The following is a 20,609-nucleotide window of genomic DNA, read 5'->3' as shown; positions in this document are numbered from 1 at the left end:
CAGGACCCTTGACAGAGTCAAGGAAACAGAATCTCGTATTAAATGATATTGTCGCCGTTGATATCAGTGTGGTCGAAGATGCATTACGCGCTGACAAATCTCCATGGGTGTTGGGATACGCCATGACGATCCACTCGTCTCAGGGATTAACTATTTCTGATACACGAGTCTGGATTATAGACGATCGTATCGAGTGGTCAAATTTAGTTTATTTAGCGGTATCGAGGGTCAGAAATATATCTCAATTACGTAGAATCATAATTCCTGAAATCGTTGATAAATTTAACATCATCGATGATGATATAATAAGAAAAAAATTAATCGGATACAAACAATCTGACAAAAAAAATAAACGTGACTTTGATCTTGATGTTGAATTTATTATTGAGTTAAAACAGCAGCAGAACAATCATTGCATCAGTTGTAATTGTATAATGTTATGGCGATATTCGAGTAATGATTCAAGACAATTTACCGTAGATAGAAAAGATAATAGTCGCGGTCATACACGAGAAAATACCATGTTAACCTGTCTTGAGTGTAATCGACGTAGAGGCGCTAGTTAAGTGATCGAAATCACCGGAGTGATCGCGGCGGTAGTTGTGTATCCGCGGGAATTATTTGTAGTTGTTCACGCGTAAATCCACGTTGAGGAGCAGCAGAATCTAATCTGTAGATTGCAGGTCTGGAAACGCCTACATTTCTTCCAGTGGATCTTGTCACGGTAGATATTTTGTGTGTGGTAACACTCCAAATAGGATCAGTCGCTCTCGCTTTACCACCTTCAAGTTCACCAGGCTCATATAAATATCTGACTGTGACATCACCTAATATTTTTTGTTTTCCAGCATCTTTTCGTTGTGTTGGTATATTTTTTTTTGTGACCGCGCTAATGGGTTTCATGTTGGTTGTTCGTGTGATTTCATTATTTAATGCAGCTATCACGATTGGTAATCTTGCAACCCATTCACGAGATCTCTTATCCTGAATAAATTCCCTCGCGTATTGATATCCAAATAACCGTTCAGCAAGTGTTCGATTAAATCGCTCAACAATTGCTTGATCACGGTGAATTGCAGTATGACCTCGTCGTATTTTGGTATTATGTTGTTTCATCAACGATGATACTGGACCAAGAAATTCCTTGCCAGGATCAACCTGTAGTAGCTGTGGCCATCGTAGACCACCTTGTGGTCCGAGTCCTCGTTGATAAATTCGTTCAAACGCATCGGCTACTTCAGATGATGTTTTCGCTGATAGCGGCTCTGCTTCTTTATATCTACTTGCAACATCAACTACGGTTAGCGCGTACTTGTAAGTTTTTCCACGCACAGTATCATGCGGTAAAAACAGAATATCAGCTTGATGAACTTCATTAGGAACACTGACATCGAAATACGAGTACTGAATTTGTTTAGGACGTGGTAGATAAATTTGCCATATTGCTTGTTTAGATAACCACGTTTTAGCAGTAGAATGTTTAACCGATGCTGCATCAGCGAGTTTACCAATTGCTGCTTTGCCTCTCCAGTATCCTCTCGGTGAATAATAAATTGATTCCATTATTAATTACCAGCCCCAATCGCTAATTTACCTTTCATCGAGGATCTTACTAACCAATTAGCTAATGATTCTCTAATATTTTTATTTTTTATAGAATTTAATGAATGAATTAATTTTACATCTGCAATATGCCTATCTTGTAGATTTTTACTTTTATAAGCTACATGATGAGCATGACAAGCTCGATCAATAGCATTTATTGGTTCCTCGCCTGGTTTTGGTTGATCTTGATTATCGAGCCTGATATCGAGTCGAGTACCAGGACCGCAATAATTATATCCTGGTAGATGTTTTTCTCCGCTGTATTTAGCCCATGGAGCACCTGGAAACTTTGACATCAAATTAGCAATATCACCACCCCGCTTATTAGGTAAAAACGAAAATTTCTTTCTACAGCATACAGAACATTTTCCACCGTACGCTATTTTTTTATTTTTTGTTGTAACCGTAGCTAAATCAATAGTTGGAGTTTTAACTTTACAGCGTAAACAATATAAATTCATGTTATAATATATATGGATATAATTGATTTCTCAGCAACTCGGCAGCGAGAGCCAGTTAAGCATCATCCTGCGCTACCGAACTCCATCAGAATGATTATCATAGGACCATCTGGATCGGGTAAGACGCAATTATTACTTAATCTGATAATGAGATGGTTGAAATGGGATAAATTATATTTAGTAGCACCATCCGTTGATGATCAACGATGTTATGATGTACTTAAAGATTTCAATGAAAACGCGCGATTACTGGATGAAGATAATGATGTTATAGAGTTTATAACCGACATTGATGAAGCACCATCCGTAGATTCCATAGACGGATTTATTAATAATTTAGTTGTATACGACGATGTGATGCTAGATAAACAATCAAATCCAGCCAGAATATTTTCCCGAGGGAGACATAAAAATACAGACGTGATCTATGTTACTCAACGATATACACAAATACCAAAAGTGATCAGAGACAACTGCAACATTTTAGTTGTGTTTAATGGCATAGACACACACACGTTGCGAAATATTCATCAAACTTGGTGTGGTGGTGACATGGATATAATTAAATTCAAAAATTTCTTCTCACGAGCGCAAGCTACCCCACATGGATTTATAACAATAAATTTACATGATCCAAGAACAAGATATCGTGTGGGTATTGATAAAATATTTGGGTAACAGGGGTGATGATAAAATTAAATTTAATTAAACAGATATCATTAATATAATGAACAACTGTGCGTGGTTACGTCAAGGAACAACAGATAAATGCAACAAAAGGTGCCGTGGAGAATATTGCAAGAAACATAATTATCTTATAAAGAAAAATCCTCATGCTGGTCCACGAAGATGTGTTGGATGTAACAACGGCGTTAGAGGATTATATCAGATTTGCAAAAATTGCGGTGGAGATCGATATCGAAGTTTGATGATATATTATAAACACAGAAAGAACATAAATCCCAAAATAGAAAAACCACCATCAGAACTTGAATATTACTTGAAACATAGAACAAATTCCGAAGATTCAGATGAAGATGAAACAGATGAAGATTCCCATGATTCAGATGATGATTCCCAATATTGATAGCAGCAGAGAGGGGCGTCTACGGTTCTGTTTGGGACAAACAATAATCGTAGACGTGGTAATTGACCTCTATGAGTGGTCACTATTTTTTTTTGGTAAAACACAAGGGTGACCATTCCCCTAAGTGGTCTGTTCACCCTCTCTGCTGCTCCATCTGTCTTGAGAGACCATCTTTTGTTGGCAGAAGGGGTGGTCTCTCATAACACATTTTACTGTATAAAAAATGAAAAATAGATCTTTTATATATGACCAAAATTAACAGCAACAACAGCCTTGACCTGTGACCTTGAACTATTAATTAAGTGTTATATTTTTCTGGAAACATCCCCCAAAAACTGAACAGTGAGCCAAAAAGCAAAGGTAATGAGTCTACTTGTTGGATGTTACACTCCAAAGCATTAACCGAATTATCATTAATTTTACAGTAAACAAAACAACAACTCACTTTCTCAGACATGGCTCCAAGTTACTGTCCCACGTGAATGTTCCATTCTCAATCATAATTGTCTGGCCTAAAAAAAAAGAAAAAAAAGAGAGAATATGATACATGTACTAAAAACAAAAATGTCCACAGTCTTCAAAGAAAATCTCCATGCCTTAATCCCACCCTTGATAATTGAATCAACTATTTAAAATTTAGAAACAAAAATTGTGGAGTCAATACCTTTCATTTTGGCACAAAGTGCTTTAAATGAGAAGTCTAGTCCCATTTTAAACCAATTTCTTCAAACTGTTTGTCATTTCCAGTTTATTTCTTTTGCTAATCTCCAAACGTAAATGTAAATTACTGGACTATAACTCTTCTTGGATATGGGGTTTCAATAAGAAATTAAGTTGCAAGAGAAGTTAGTAATGTAGTATGAAAGAGGGTGGGGTAAAACCTCGCTTTGATGATCCTGTAGACAATGCCCATGTTGTAGTCGAATGGAGGCAAAATAAAACAATACATTCCAAGCTGAAATTATGTTGGTGCCTCAACTCCAATTAGATTGTTTTTCCTTAACTGAGAAATGCGAAACTTGATTGAAAACACTTCTTTTGGATTAGAGAATTCTGGATAAAATTTGTAGTGATAATTCACCTCAGGGGTTTCTTTCCTGATGATCAATATAGAAAAGAAAAGAATCATGGAGAATCATCAGTTTCATTGACACTGAAACTACAGTGATAGTTCTTTAAATGAAATGAAAATCTCCTTATTACTAAGCTGGCAAAATGAGTCTAAATAAAAAAGTGTTTAAAAAAAAGCTTAGAAAATTAAAGTTGCTGCTGATGATGACCTTCAGGCTACATCTAAAGGAGGTCAAGAAAGAGAGCCACACAAGAAAAAATTTGATATTGAGAAATTGAAGGATCCCAAAGTAGCAAAAGCCTTCCGGGCAATAATTGGTGGGAAATTTGCAACGCTCAGTATACTCAATGCTGACAATACCGACATGGACACGTTGATCACCACCTTCAATACAGCAATGACCGAAACAGCCAGTAATATCCTCGGTCGACATCACCCAGTCAAGAAACACTGGGTCACAGCTGAGGTCCTGAACCTGTGTGACAAGAGGAGGGAACTGAAGAAGAAAAAGAATGATACAGAAGGGGCAGAGCAGTACAAGGCAGTCAACCGGAAAGTCAAGAAAAGCATGAAAAAGTAAAAGAGCACTGGATAGAAGAACAGTCCAAAGACACTGAGGAAACTTGAAAAGGAACAACAGCTGGAAAGCATACCAACTGGTCAATGTTCTAACAAGCACAAAACAATAGCAGGTTAGCGCCTTACAGGACAAAGCCAGAAACTGCCTCACAAAATAAAAAGATATTCTGGAAAGATGGACAGAGTACTGCACAGAACTTTACAACCACCGAACCACAATAGATCCAGAGGTACTCAATGTCCCTCCAGCAACTAACAACAACAACCACCCTATCCTACGTGAAGAAGTAGAAGCAACAATGAGATCGCTGAAAAAGAGGAAGTCAACAGGAGTGGACAACATCCCAGCAGAACTGTTCCAAGCTGGGGCAGAAGCAATGATTAGCGCCCTCACAAACATCTGCAACAACATCTGGCAAACGGTAGTAGAGCCATCGCTGTGGACCAAATCACCGATCATCACCCTCTCCAAGAAAGGAAACTTGCAACAGTGTCAAACTCACCATACAATCAGTCTTATAAGCCATCAAAGCAAAGTCATGTTGAGGATACTGCTGAACAGACTAAAGCCAAAGGCTGAAAAGATCATTGCCAAGGAGCAGGCAGGGTTCAGAGCAGGGTGCAGCACATTAGAGCAGATCATCAACCGCAAGATACTGGGTGAGAAGTACCTCCAACACCTGCAAGATCTGTACCACGTCTTTGTGGATTTCAAGAAGGCATTTTACAGGGTAGGGCATGCAGCCTTGTGGGCGACCATGAGACTACAACATCAATGCCAACCTCATCACAATAATAGAGCACCTCTATGACAAGGCCACCAGTGCAGTATACTTCAACGGCAGCATAGAAGACTGGTTCAGAATGACAGTTGGGGCCAGATAAGGCTGTCTGCTCTCTATCACACTATTCAACATCTTTCTGAAGAGAATCATGGCTGACACACTTGAAAAGCATGAAGGGACAGTCAGCATTGGAGGCAGAACAATCACCAATGTACATTTTGCCGACGACATTGATGGACTAGCAGGAAATGAGCAAGAATTAGCTGGCTTAGTAGAGAGCCTTGACAAAACCTCTGTAGCCTACGGCATGAAAATCAGTGCAGAGAAGACCAAAATGATGACCAAAAAGAACCAAGGGCATCAGCACTGACATCAGGGTTCAAGGTATGAAGCTAGAAACAGTCCACACTTCAAGTATTTGGGGGGCAACTGTAACAGATGAAGGATCAAAGCCTTAAGTACTCTCCAGGATTGCACAGACAACAGCAGCGCTGACAAAACTGAAGCTCATCTTGAACGACAAAACATCGCACTCAGTTCAAAGGTCAGACGGATGCACTCACTGGTGATCTCCATATTTCTCTACACCTGCAAATCATGAACTATAACAGCTGACTTAGAGAGAAAAGTATACTGGCCACAGAGATGTGATGTTTCCGAAAGATCCTCGGAGCCACATGCAAAGACCATGTCACCAATGAAGAAATATGGCAAAGGATAAGACAAGCCATTAGGCCTCATGATGACCTCCTAATCACAGTGAAAAAATGTAAACTGCAGTGGTATGGGCATGTCTCATGATCATCAGGACTTGCCAAGACAATCCTACAAGGCACTGTACAAGGAAGAAGAAAGAGAGGCAGGCAAAGAAAGAGGTGGGAATGTAACACTCAAGAGTGGACAGGCTTGGCATTGATCAACTCAATGAGAAAGACGGAAAATCGAGAGGAATGTAGGAAGCTGGTAGTTAGGTCTTGTGCGGTGCCCCAATGGTCTACCAGACTATGGAGCTGCTGCTGCTGCTGCTGATGATGATGATGATGAGGTGATAAATAAAGGGGAAAAAAGCAAAACTATGGTGTTATAATAATACACAACTAAATTCAATAAGAAAAATAATCAACATAAGAAGAGGATGGATGTACTAAGGTCTTTGCAAATTCCTGGACAGAATTCAAAATTGCTGGTCTGTTTTATCATACTGTTTATGTGCTGAAAATGTTACATATTTTAAATAAATGACAGATTTGTGTCTAAAATAAATGAAGGAATTAGACTCAGTTTGAATAAATATTTATGAGACTATACTCTCTATTCTCACTTTAAATAAGCCATTAGAGCCATATGTTCAAACTGCATATTTCATATTAAGGAATAAAATTTGTGCAACTAGAACAGCACTGCAAGCACCCAACCCCCATACATAGCCAAACACCTCCTCTCATCCCTGCACTCCCACCCCCCATCCCCCACAACAATAATAATATCCCAGGAGTTGTCATGCCAAACCTGTCACAAAAGGGATGTCACTTCCACTATAACTGAATACATGAAGTTTGGTCAGAAAATATTTGATAATGCTACTGAGGTTGAAAGTTTGGTACGTTTTAACTTTGATTACATCCCAGGTTGAAGTCAATAAAGGCACAATTCTTTTGATTACATCCCAGGCAGAAGGTAATAAAGACACAACTCTTATAGACAGTCACTATGGAGTAATATAACTACAGGTGATGTTCCATTTTTGCCATAGATGCTTTCCTGATGTTAATGCAATAGTAGAAATTGGCGTAAATCAGAAGTAATGTAAGCTGCATGCAAGTCACAGCAGAAGACAACAGTAACAGCATAAACATGAGCACAGTGGTGCCACCTGGATGTTATTTCTTTACTAACAAATGACCTTAAAACGAAAGCATGAAATCAACTTGGCATAAATCAAGACTCACCCTTACAAAGTATTATGATTTTCCATGCAATATTTTAGGAAGAGCTGATGTAGCAGGTATACAGATGGACAGACAGACAGACGTAGGGTAAAACAATATCCAGATGCTTAAAAAACATAGGGATGGATGATAATGTAGATTTTTATTTAAACAAGGTTTGACCAAATGCTATGTCTGGCCTGCTAACATGTACATGAACTTTAAGCTGAAAACTGTTTTTAACTGATCTCATATTATGTTTGTTTTAATTGCAAGACCATCATGCAAACAAGCTGCTAGATAATTATCTCACTCTTGATAAACAAATGACAGCATTATTATTATTATTATTATTATCTGAATAATGTTGTCATGACATGTACAGCATAAACCAAATGTCCATTTCTTTGTCTGCAAAAATAAAACAGGAGCAAACTTTGTCATTTTTTTATGAACAGACTTCAAAACTTTACAAATATTTATATTTATTAAATTTGCTGAATAGTTTCATAAATCAGATATGATAAGCACTCATGTAAGGTTTTATAAATACATAACCTTAAGCTAAATAAGTATAACAATTTCTTCCTAAAATCCTACAAACATAAGATGGATACTGCATACCTGATGCAGTACAAGGGCTGTTCCAGTAAAATAAACCTGGTACCAAGGGAAAGCACATTTAATGTGGGGTACTCACCCACTGATTAAATCTAGAATTTTCTTATCATTTTCATATGAATTCTGTAAAATCAAATAACCCTGGCATATATTTTTTTTTAAATTGCCTTCCCGGGGTACCATGTATGTTTAAATGGAACAGCCCTAAGTAAATTGTATTGTGTGGTGACAATTATTTGAGAGCAATAAATTTGTGAAGTATTTTTGATGAATGGTTCAAGGTCATAAAAATGTCATTAGAAACAAGACACCTTAATAAGACAATAGGATTAATATTCTGGTTTTCAAGAAAAGGGTGCCATATGAAGGAGCCACAGGGCAGTCCATTGCCATGCCCTTTATTTGGACATAAATTGTTCTTTTAAATTGGAAAATATTATTTTCCCAATACTAATTTTTATCTTTTTACAAAAATATGTTAACTTGATAGTCTGTTATGAGGATTTTATCAAGAAAATATTTACACACCACAATACCATAACTGATAGAAAGAGGGAATTATGATATAGCTGTAGAACAGACTTAAACTTCAATCTTTAATGTGTGAAGGAAGTGATTTCATTAAAGGCTGCAAAACACTGTCAGTACATTTGGATACTAAGTTCTCTGTATATCAATTACTACAAAACACTGTCAGTACATTTGGATACTATGTTCTCTGTATATGAATTACTACAAAACACTGTCAGTACATTTGGATACTATGTTCTTTGTATATGAATTACTACAAAACACTGTCAGTACATTTGGATACTAGGTTCTCTGTATATGAATTACTACAAAACACTGTCAGTACATTTGGATACTAGGTTCTCTGTATATGAATTACTACAAAACACTAAGTACATTTGGATACTAGGTTCCCTGTATTTGAATTACTATCTGATATAACTGGTCATCATAAAAACTGTAAAGACTTTTATGAGTTTTAGGCAATACAGTCCTACCCACTTATATTGACATCGTTTATGTCAACAAGCCACCTATGTCGACAAAAATGAAAATTTCTCGGCTCATGGTCTATTTATACTACCAAATTTTTCATATTTATGTCGATGTTGTCACAAAAAAAATGTATATGTTGACAGAAGACATTGGTCCCAAAACCTTTGTTTTCTAATCATTTAGTCAACAAAATGTCAGTTTTTACCCATACTTTGTTCCACTGTAACTAATTATTCAAAGTTAGCAATAAATTTGAATAAAAGCAGTAGAATCTGTTTGTGGGCACTTTCTGACATTATTGGTGACTGTAACCAAAGATGTCTTAAGTTTTATGAATAAAATACGTTGAAAATTTGTGACACAAAAAATAACCTTATCTGTACAATAAATATACAATAAAGTTCATATAAGTTTATTTCATGTTGTCACAAATTTTTGCCTTATTTTATTGACAAAATGTCACATGCCTATATTTAAACATTTTCACTATGCAGTGAATATTTCATATGTCATAGGTAAAAAGAAAATTTATGTTTACAATGGTAACCAATAAAGGCACAAAACACAAGCAAATTTTACAATCTCTTCAAACTAATATCTGGTCAACAAGAAAGCTAAATGTATAGCATCTCACAAAGGTGCTTGGGAAATTTTCATTTGCTGATGGGTTTTCATTTCCCTATGAATAGCCTCATCCCCTTGGTAGCCTCAGCAATATGATTATATTTGTTTCTGGCAGACCAAAATCTAGACCAATTTAATACATGTAGCATGTAAGCAGCTACTATCCAGTCACAAGCTACTGGCAACAATGAATATCATCGTCAAATGTTTAGTGATGTGTTTCTTGACAAAGGGAATATAGATCAAAGAAGGACTACCATTTTATATATGTTTTTAATAATGTGTTTACTTTAGCTTTGTGACTGATATAAAAAAACAGAACATGTGACATATATTTGAATGCATGGATTTATCATATACATGTAAAGTACTTAACGCATTATGGATTTAATCACATAAAGGTGACACAAATGTTAGTTGGCAATGTACAAGTATATTTCAAAATTGTTTTGTTTTCATCTAAAAAAAATATTCCATTGTTTATTTTCTCTCAGTGTAAAATCCTACTCACTAATAACAGATCATCTCTTACAGACTAATTTCACTTTTGTTTTTTTCATCTTCTCCCCCAACACATATCTTGACACCTGCTCATGCTGACTTTACCATAGGCGAGAGGATGTCAAAATAAACAAGTAGAACTGTAATGTGAATTGAGGTGCATGTATTTTGAGGGGGAAAGTACAAATTCTGCGTATATGGCACTATAATACTCTTATAGATTTCATCAATGTACGTTAATTTTTTTTATTAATTTCTAATGAATTGCCTTCATTAACTTTCTTGCAGTACTTTTCCTCAACTGCTTTTCAGTAGTCTTCCTGATTCAAAATAATAATGTCCGACTTATCAGTCTTTTTAATCATAATACTCTCATCACTAATTATATTATGTAAAGACTCCATTTCTTCCTTTGAAATATTCCTATGACATTGCTTTTGAGGACTATCAACAATATTTACCTGTGATAGCTTCGATGTAAAAATTAAATGCAAGACAGGTGGTAAAAATAGATCATTTATTAATGTTTAAATAACTCATTTTTTTCATACAGATTCCTGTCAATCGCATACTGATTAACAAAAAATATATGTCAGTTTCCCTTTATGTTACTTTATATTATTATGGCATTACTGCTTAGAAACATACCCCCCAAAAAAGCCTCCCAACATTATCCAAAATCTCACTCACTTGAACAATGGAAAATGTCATAATGGCAGTAAATGTTCAAATCCTACAGTAACAGGCATGACACAGTAACAGGCATGATACAGTAATAGGCATGCTACAGTAACAGGCATGACACAGTAACAGGCATGACACAGTAATGACACAGTAACAGGCATGACACAGTAACAGGCATGACACAGTAACAGGCATGATACAGTAACAGGCATGATAAAGTAATAGGCATGATACAGTAACAGGCATGACACAGTAACAGGCATGACACAGTAACAGGCATGACACAGTAACAGGTATGATACAGTAACAGGCATGATACAGTAATAGGCATGATACAGTAACAGGCATGACACAGTAACAGGCTATCATAACTTAGTACTGAAACATTTTACAAAATTCTTACCATGCGTGTCACGAGATACACAAGTATCATCCAAGTCTTCATTATTCAAAAACTTCTCCAACCTCCTCACAGACACTACAGCCTGAATGTGAGGAAAGAATACATTTTTCAACAGTTAATTAAAATTAAATATTGTAAAAAGCACAAAACGATAGCCTGCATAACTTATTCATTACAAGAAGAACAGTGTGATCTATTTTTCTCACAATGTGACAGAAATTTTGTAGAACTGTAATCATCCAGCTCTTGTCTTGGGTCTGTTGTCTCAGTCTTGTTGTAAGAAACACATACCAGCAAGTTTAGTATGGGCTATAAATTTGACTGACATACTTTAAGTAACACGCAAGGCAATATTAAAATTTAAGAAAGTTTGGTCATCAAGGGGACACATGATGTCAATTTTGTGTCTTCAAGGGCAGACATGTCAATTTTATAACTCAAAGGCAGACATTTTCTCAGTTTTATATCATCAATGGCACACATGATATCAATGTTGTGTCTTCAAGGGCAGACATTATATCAATTTTATATCAAAGGGACACAAGATGGCAATTTTGTGTCCTCAAGGGCAGATATTATGTCAATTTTATATCAAGGGCACACATAATATCAATTTTATGTCTTCAAGGGCATACATTATATCAATTTTATGTCATCAAGTGCACAAATGATGATCTAAAGTAACAATGTCAGATGAATAATAAATAAGGTACAATCAAAACAAATACATAAACCTAAGACCTATAAGCTGAGTCCAACTGCAAACAGCACAGACCCAAAAGTGCTAGCAGATCTGGGTCTGTACAGGTTGTTAGAAGTAATCAGTAGCACAAACAACACAGACCCTGACCATTGTTTATTATGCAATGGCAGGTAAGGGTTTATGCTGTTTGCAGTTGGGCTCGAATTATAAGTGAGTATATATGTGTTGAAAATACCAATTATGTTGGCAAGTAATTCAAGCTGAGGCACTGTAGTGTTTTTATCTAACTGGTAGATCAAAGCAAATCATTACTCTAAGTCTTGTAATACCATGACTTGAATTTCCTTGTCTCAAAAAACCCCTGATTCTAGCATTTTGTGGGGCAGTTTGAATAGCCCTAACCAAGTTTAGGATGTGCCTGATTCTAGCATTTTGAAAGGCAGTTTGAATAGCCCTAACCAAGTTTAGGATGTGCCTGATTCTAGCATTTTGTGGGGCAGTTTGAATAGCCCTAACCAAGTTAGGATGTGCCTGATTCTAGCATTTTGTGGGGCAGTTTGAATAGCCCTAACCAAGTTAGGATGTGCCTGATTCTAGCATTTTGTGGGGCAGTTTGATTGTTGTTGTTGTTGTATGGTTTAACGCCATTTTTCAGCACAAGATAGGCTATACATGGCGGCCAGTATAATTGGTGGAGGAAGAACCCTGGAAAACCCCGGGAAGAACCACCGACCCACGAGAAGCTACTGGCAGGCTTTCTCACGTACCCACGTTAGCTGAGCCTGAGACTCGAACTCAGGCAGACAGAGGTGAGATGGCAGTGATCCGTAACGATGAGCGCTGTAGACCACTCGGCCACTCGGGGCCCCGGTGGGGCAGTTTGAATAGCCCTAACCAAGTTAGGATGTGCCTGATTCTAGCATTTTGTGGGGCAGTTTGGATAGCCCTAACCAAGTTAGGATGTGCCTGATTCTAGCATTTTGTGGGGCAGTTTGAATAGCCCTAACCAAGTTAGGATGTGCCTGATTCTAGCATTTTGTGGGTCAGTTTGAATAGCCCTAACCAAGTTAGGATGTGCCTGAACCTGTAGACTAATAAAAAGCTCAAATCAATTAAAACTAAATATGCTAAATACTAAAACTGGAAAAGCAATGGCTTCCCATTACAAGACCACAATGTTTTCACTCTGTATTTTAAAATCTGACAGTCCTACCCAGAACAACTGGAGCTGTATGACACAATGGAAAAAAGGTCAAGGTAAAGGAAATCACTAAAGTATGAAATGTAGGTCAATATAAACCATGTTGGGCATGGCATTTTAAATTTCTTCAGATCAAATACACACATTAAACTATATGAATCTGCAAGTGAGTGTGCCTGAAAAACTTATCTAAAGCAATCCAAAATGTATGTAAGCAAAGTGACATGTATGTATGGATGGATTGGATGGATGGATGGATTTGGATTTTTTTAAATGTAGCTTAAACAATTTTTCAGTCATATCACTACAATGTCTGCAGTGTGGCAGTTAATAGTGATGTCTAGCACTGGAGTATCATGCCGCAGACATGTAGCATGATGTCCCACCTAGTCACATTATCCTGATACCAGTACCATTTTTTTTTTTTATTTTTTTTTTTATTTTTTTTTTTATATATGTCTATAGATACCATTTTTATGTCTCTGGTATGACTCGACCGGGGATTGAAACCTCCCGCATCCAAGGCAGATGCTCTAACCACTATGCTACTGGAGCAGTTGGATGGATGGATGTACATATATGTATGGATGGACGGATGTATGTACATACGTATGTATGTATGTAAGTACATGTATGTATACATGTATGTATATATGTATGCATGCATCATACCATGCTGACCAGTCCTAACACTAACCTATTAATGCTGAGCTTAGCGAGGCAGCTGTTGGTAACATTTTGATGTCTTTGGCATGACTCAGCCGGGATCGAACATCCATCATCCAAGGCAGATGCTCTAACCACTAGGCCACTGGAGTGGTTGGAATGAATGAACAAATGAATGAATGAATGGATGGATGGATGGATGGATGGGTGGGTGGATGGATGGATGGATGGATGGATGGATGTATTCATGCATGACTGTATGTAACCTTGTCTCCATTCTTTGAACTATTTGTGTACAGGAATATATGGCCACAGATGAAGCACTGCAGAACAAGTCTTCTTCACCTACCTTGAATAGTCACTGTATGGCTAGTACAAAATACTCTTCATAAACCCAAGACAAGTCTCATGGTACCCTTCATAAGCCCAAGACAAGTCTCATGGTACCCTTTATAAACCCAAGACAAGTCTCATGGTACTCTTCAAAACCTCAAGAAAAGTTTCTAGTTCCATTCGTATCCATTAACGCCTTGAGCTCACATTTGGATTCCCTGCCACCATTATGTGGCTACCATAACAATAAAAAATGATTAAATCATGAAAATAGATAAAAGGTACAAGCTAAATCAATATAAATAAATACTAAGAAGTATTACAGTAAAGGGAAGTCCAACAAAGCTGGACACAAAGAAACAGTATGCATACATATAACAAGACAAATAAGATCACAAAGGTGAAATAATCTACTAAATGTAAAGAGGAACATTAAAGGTGTCAGTAAAGAAGAATATATATAAATACAATTATCAGCAACAGAATAATACTCCTCATCTTTCTTCTTATAAAATTCTCTATTCTGATCCACAGACAAGGGTCCCTATAGACTTTCTATGACATACTTTGATAATTTCTGCTATGACCATGGGAGTCATGTTGATAGCAAATCTGAGGATGTTAAACAGAGAGATGGCAACAAAGGCTGTTTTTGCATCCAGTCTGTAGCTCTCTTCCACAAATATGTAGGTGGCAAAAGTCACTAGACCAACCTGAAAAGCAAACAAAAAAAATTAAACAAATTCTTGGAACAGATGTCCCCTGCCTTTTGTTGAAAGTAGGGTAATCTAGACTTGAAGAAGAAGGGTTAAGTGAAAATGGTGATTTAACATATGAGTAAAGGAAGTTTCTACTGATGACATAAAACACAGACAATAAAATTCAGGTCAGGTACCATCAATATGACACTGCATATAAAATGTTGATATATATATATATATATATATATATATATATATATATATATATATAATTAATGTTACTGTTTGATTTTAAAACAATTCCACCAGGCACGCACAAAACAACAAATATTTCTTCTTTTTAAAAGTTGTTCTTAGCAAGGGTGACCTGAGATCAGAGAAGTAAATTAGCAAAACAGCTACATTTCTGTATCACATGGGTGAGAAGAAACAAAATCCCGGTCAGGTCTCGTCAATATGAAGTTGCATAATAAATGGTTTTCAACATAGCTTCCATAACTACCGTATTTTCACGTATATAAGACGCGTCTTATATCCAATTTTACTTACCCTGCACCCTAAATGCGTCTTATATTCGTGGGCATCTTATCCAATTATTATTTTACACAAACGAAAACTCAGTCAACAATTTTTATAATAAACATTTACTAAAAATACTGTCTGTCTTGATTTAAAATCAATTTGTTCATTTTCATCATCATCAGTTTCTGCTTCAAAAATCCATCGAAACTTTCATCGAATTCATTCTCGTTGCCGAATAACTCCATAGCTGCTGCTAATCGATCCTCCTTGGCATCAGTGGTATCGGATGCAGTCGAGTCATCGTCCAAAGAACTGATATCGGCAACCAGTTCTGGAATTATCCCACACTTTCTGAAGCCATTGATGATTGTTGTTGTTGTTACTTTCTCCCATGCCGGGAGAACCCAATTACACACATCTACGTACGCTGCACGACGTTGTCGACCAGCTGGCGTGAAGGTGTGCTTACCGCTAGTCATCCAACGATTCCATTCCTCACGAACAAAAGTCTTAAATGAATGATTGACGGCAACATCCAAGGGCTGGAGCTTATAAGTCAGACCACCTGGTATAATGGCTATTTGGGCACCAGCATTGTTGATGTGTTTCTCCACAGTTGTCTCCTTATCGGCAGCCATCGCGTCGAAAATCAGAAGAGATTGCTTCTTGAAAAATCCGCCTCTTCTTGTTCTGAAGCACTTATCCGTCCAGGTCTGCATCACCTCTGTATTCATCCAGCCTTTTTATTGCAGACAACAACAACTCCAGCTGGCAAAGTTTCTCTGGGCAATGGTTATCCTTTTAAAGATAACCGTGGGTCTCAGTTTTCCTCCTGCAGCTGTGCAGGCCAACACAGCAGTTAAGTTCGTTCGTTCGTGTCCCATGGTATCAACCGCTACTGTCTTTACTCCTTTCTCTGTCACCGATCTGCCAGCTGGAATATCTAACGACATTGGAACCTCATCCATGTTGATGATGTCATCATCTGCCAACTTCAGTTCAGTTATTTCCTTCTGAACAAAGGTGTTGAAAACATCCAATTTATTCTTCCAATCATCTGGAAGCTTCTGTCCAACAGTTGTACGTGCCCGGACTGCAAGGTTGTTCCGTTTCCTGAACTTCTACACTCAGTTTGCACTGCCACGAAAGTCCATGATCTTCATTTCTGTAGCAGTAAGCCTTGAGTTTGATCGATATCGTTGAAACCGCACGGTTACTGTCACGTTGCGAACGTGCCCAGTTGGCAAGATTTTCTTTCAAGTTCGGCCGTCTTGCCTTTCTACCTCTATAAGCTCGTTTCCTTGGATTCATCTTCTAAGCTCCTCTTCCGACAATCTGTGTATAAAATATTTTAAATAAGACGCCCACGAATATAAGACGCACTTGGCCTTGCCATCTGCCGAACTGAGCAAACCCTATATTGACTGCAGATGACATAGCGTTGATTTTTTTAATAACTTATAAGTTACTTACGGTATTGATCTGTATGTAATATTATTTTGTTAAGCACTATTACATTATTGTTCCAATAAAGTTTCATAAAATCTTTTGAATAATTATGTGTTGTTTTGTTCAAATATGTACTGGTAAACATCCGTTTTCAAACCACGTGCATCAAAGTGGCTACCGATACTTTCCTTTGTCATAAACATAAATATCTCCAATTCAAATCTATGTTTTGGTCACTAAATTCCTTTGGTTTTTAAGGGATTGGCATTATAAGCAAAATGATGAAACAAAATAATGTCAAAGTACGAATCACCCTGAGACTTTCTTGATACAGTTTTCTTTACATTATGTCTGTAACTGAATTGGCTTTGAAACTTAGCTTTAACAATTTTTTCAGTCATATCGCTATGATGTCTGCATTGTGACAGTTTACAGTAATGTCTAGCACTGGGGCATCATACTGCAGACATGGAGCATGATGTCTCACCCAGTCACATTATCCTGATACCAGGCCAACCAGTGCTAACACTAACCTCATAATGCTGAGTGCCTAGCGAGGCAGCTGTTAGTACCATTTTTAAGTCTATGGTATTACTCAGCAAAGGTTAGAATATATGACCTCCTGCATCCAAGGCAGACATGCTAACCACTAGGCCACTGAAGCGGTCTATATAATGTCTTAAATGCATGAATAGCATGAAAAAATGACCTAAGAAAGCTGCATCTTTAAGACAGCAATTATTTTTCTAGTAAAATATTAGTCTTCAATATTAATTATTCAATTATATTATTTTAGGAGAACTAATACTACTTCTCAGATCAAGCCCTCCTAGGCTGAAACTTATTAGCTAAAAAGCTAAAAGTTACTTGCCCACCTAGGTTGCAACTAGAAAGAGTGATCTTCCCTTGACAACTGGATTGGTCCCAAATCCTGTAAATTCTTCAGTTAATACTTGAGTGGAAGGTATGGTCTCTAGTGGGATGCAACTGTGGGTTGGCTTTATTTGTATTATAATTGTTTATGTATTATTGAAGAAATTGATTTTACTAGAACAATCATAATATCTTTAGAGCAGGGGTGCACAACCCCCTGAACATGGTCTGTCCAGTCCTCAGGGCAAATTAAAACAACACAGAAATCTAGCCCACGAACAGTAACTATATTAAAGAAATGAGTGTTTGCATCCCTCAAGTTGTCTCAGAAAATGTAATCTGGCCCTTGGCAGAAAAAGGTTGTGCTTTAGAGATTAGGTAAGAAATGGAAGAAGGTACATCGCTTCACTCCAGAAGAGACCATTTTCAGTTCCATAGGTGTATAAAACAGTTTTTAGATAATCCAAATGGAGGATGGACTCCATATGTAAGGGAGCAACTTCTAAAGGGACAAATTTCCCTCCCACAAATGCATCCAAGTTGTAAAATCACATCCTTATGCAGCTGTTGAACAACCTAGGATGGTAACCTGTCGCACTGTGGCTATAGGTAAGCACTGAAAACAGCCTCTATATATATGTTGGAAATTGATGAAACTTGATATTCCTAATGTCCAGGGGACAGAAATACCTTTTCTTTCAAAATGAATTCATCCCCACAAGCATGTAGAGGATAGGAGAATCAAAGGTCACACGATTATTGCTATATACTTGAATATAATTCAATACACATGTACCTTTGCTACAATACATACTTTAACTTTGGGAATATTTCACAGGAAGACAGCTAACTTTCTTTACACTATTAAATAAACATCATGCTTGGTTCATGCCTGTGTCTATCTTTCTTTACAATGTTAAACAAACATCGTCCTTAGGTCATGCCCATGTCTGTCTTAACTTTCTGATGCCCAATCCCTGTGTTACAAAAGTTTTTTAATCACCACCCTATAACCATATACATTGTTGTTGTTGTTGTTGTAGGGTTTAATGCCATTTTTCAGCACACGATAGGCTATACATGGCAGCCAGTATTAATGGCGGAGGAAGAACCCAGGGAAAACCCCGGAAAGAACCACCGACCCACGAGAAGCTACTGGCAAGCTTTCTCATGTACCCACATTAGCCGAATCCAAAACTCGAACCCACGCAGACAGAGGTGAGATGGCAGTGATCCGTAACGGAGAGCACGTTAAACCAGTTGGCCACTGGGGGCTAACTATATACAAATGCTTTCTTGGCATGAAAAGGCTGCATAATTTGTATTTGGGTCAATCATTACATCTGGTGGACATGCCACTATCCATAACATAGTAACTATTCATAAACCCAAAGGAATATTGTTTTAAGGGAATTGAACTGAGTAGGCAGCTTTGTGTCATAGGACTATCTTTACCTCCTTGTGCCCAACCTTTCAGACACAACTGGGAAAACTATTATAATCCCTACCCTATAACAACATAAACACTTTCTCAAATTAATTATATGAAACATACATCTGACAGAACTGAGAAGTCAGCTTAGGACAAATCAGGAGATCTGCAAACTTTGGTTGTGACTTTTGACTTCAAAAAGGTGGATTTCAATAAGAATGGCAGATATTTCAGTGTCACGTCTCTCTGACCTTTTTATCCCAGTAAGGACCCCAGCCTAGGATCACTGTGACATATTTTGTTTAGTTGTATGAGAACATTTGTGCAATTTTTGAGTCAGGAAACAATATTTCAACTAAATCTGATCCATTTCCATAAATGAGAGATTATGATCAGTTAAAAAGTTGGAAAACAGTGTATCAGCACCTATATCTACATCCACATTTGATGTGATGGAGATTCTCTGAATCTCAATTTCAGTGATGGCTTGTTGTTGCAGTGTTTAATGATCATTTATTAGCAGAGGGTTAAACTGTGGATTGCAAGATTACTAATATGACGATTCTTTTGGAAAATATGCACACAATCAAAGCTCTAATACATGTATGGCTGTGTTTTCTGGTGGTAGGACATGTATCAAATAGACAAAATAGGCAAGTAATGCCTGTTTTTCATTCATTATCCTTTCTGTGGTGTTAGACAAAATACTTGTTTTACTTCATGGCAACACATCGTCATGTGACCTAACGGTAACTTCATTATGGAGGGGGGGGGAATAAATCTATCTTCACCTGTATGTTTTTGACACCTAAAAGAATTTAATATGTATTCGGACAACAAAAAAAGTAATTATTTGTTGCAGTCTGAAAACATATGGTAAATACGGTATACTGCTAATCTGACTCAGATGCCAATACTGTAAATGAAGAAACCTAGGTTAGGAATTCCAAATTTATAAGTAAAACAGGGTTCATAACTCTGTAAGGTTTTGCCATAATAACTGAAAATCAAACTTGACTTGCATTCAATTCATATACAGTGTGACCCCGCTATAGCACACTCCATTATAACCCAAATTCAGATATAACACAGTCATGGTGTGGCTCTCAAAATTTTATATACAGGTATTTTTCTCATATACCAAAAATAATTCTTTCTTAAAAGTAAAAAAAAAGGAAAAAATTTTATTATCATTTTGGGGATAAGATCGCGAATGAATAATACATGATTGTGGCCTGGCTCCTGAAATTTTATATGTATTTTTCTCATACCTGAAAAAAGTTTTTTCTTCTTAAAAGTATGAAAAATAACATGCACAAAGTTTATTCTGGGATCGTGTAGGGCTTTGCCAATGTTGCAAACTGTGATTTCTTT

General features: G+C 37.0%; 1 protein-coding gene across 1 annotated transcript in view; it reads right to left on the bottom strand.

Moving 5' to 3' along the window:
- LOC149785926 (ATP-binding cassette sub-family C member 1-like) overlaps positions 1-20,609 on the bottom strand; it is a 196,261-nt gene that overhangs the window by 74,252 nt on the left and 101,400 nt on the right. The window contains exons 12-14 of the mRNA XM_089976163.1: positions 14,825-14,971; positions 11,356-11,437; positions 3,599-3,665 (exon numbers count right to left, since the gene is read on the bottom strand). Coding sequence (XP_089832289.1) covers positions 3,599-3,665; positions 11,356-11,437; positions 14,825-14,971 — 296 coding nt within the window. The remainder of the gene's footprint in view (positions 1-3,598; positions 3,666-11,355; positions 11,438-14,824; positions 14,972-20,609) is intronic.

Source organism: Sinohyriopsis cumingii, chromosome 12 (assembly GCF_028554795.1).
Source record: "Sinohyriopsis cumingii isolate HCF-2022 chromosome 12, ASM2855479v2, whole genome shotgun sequence".
Lineage (NCBI taxonomy): Eukaryota > Metazoa > Mollusca > Bivalvia > Unionida > Unionidae > Sinohyriopsis > Sinohyriopsis cumingii.
The sequence above is the reverse complement of the archived record's forward strand: the minus strand, read 5'-3'. Positions and strand labels throughout refer to the sequence as shown.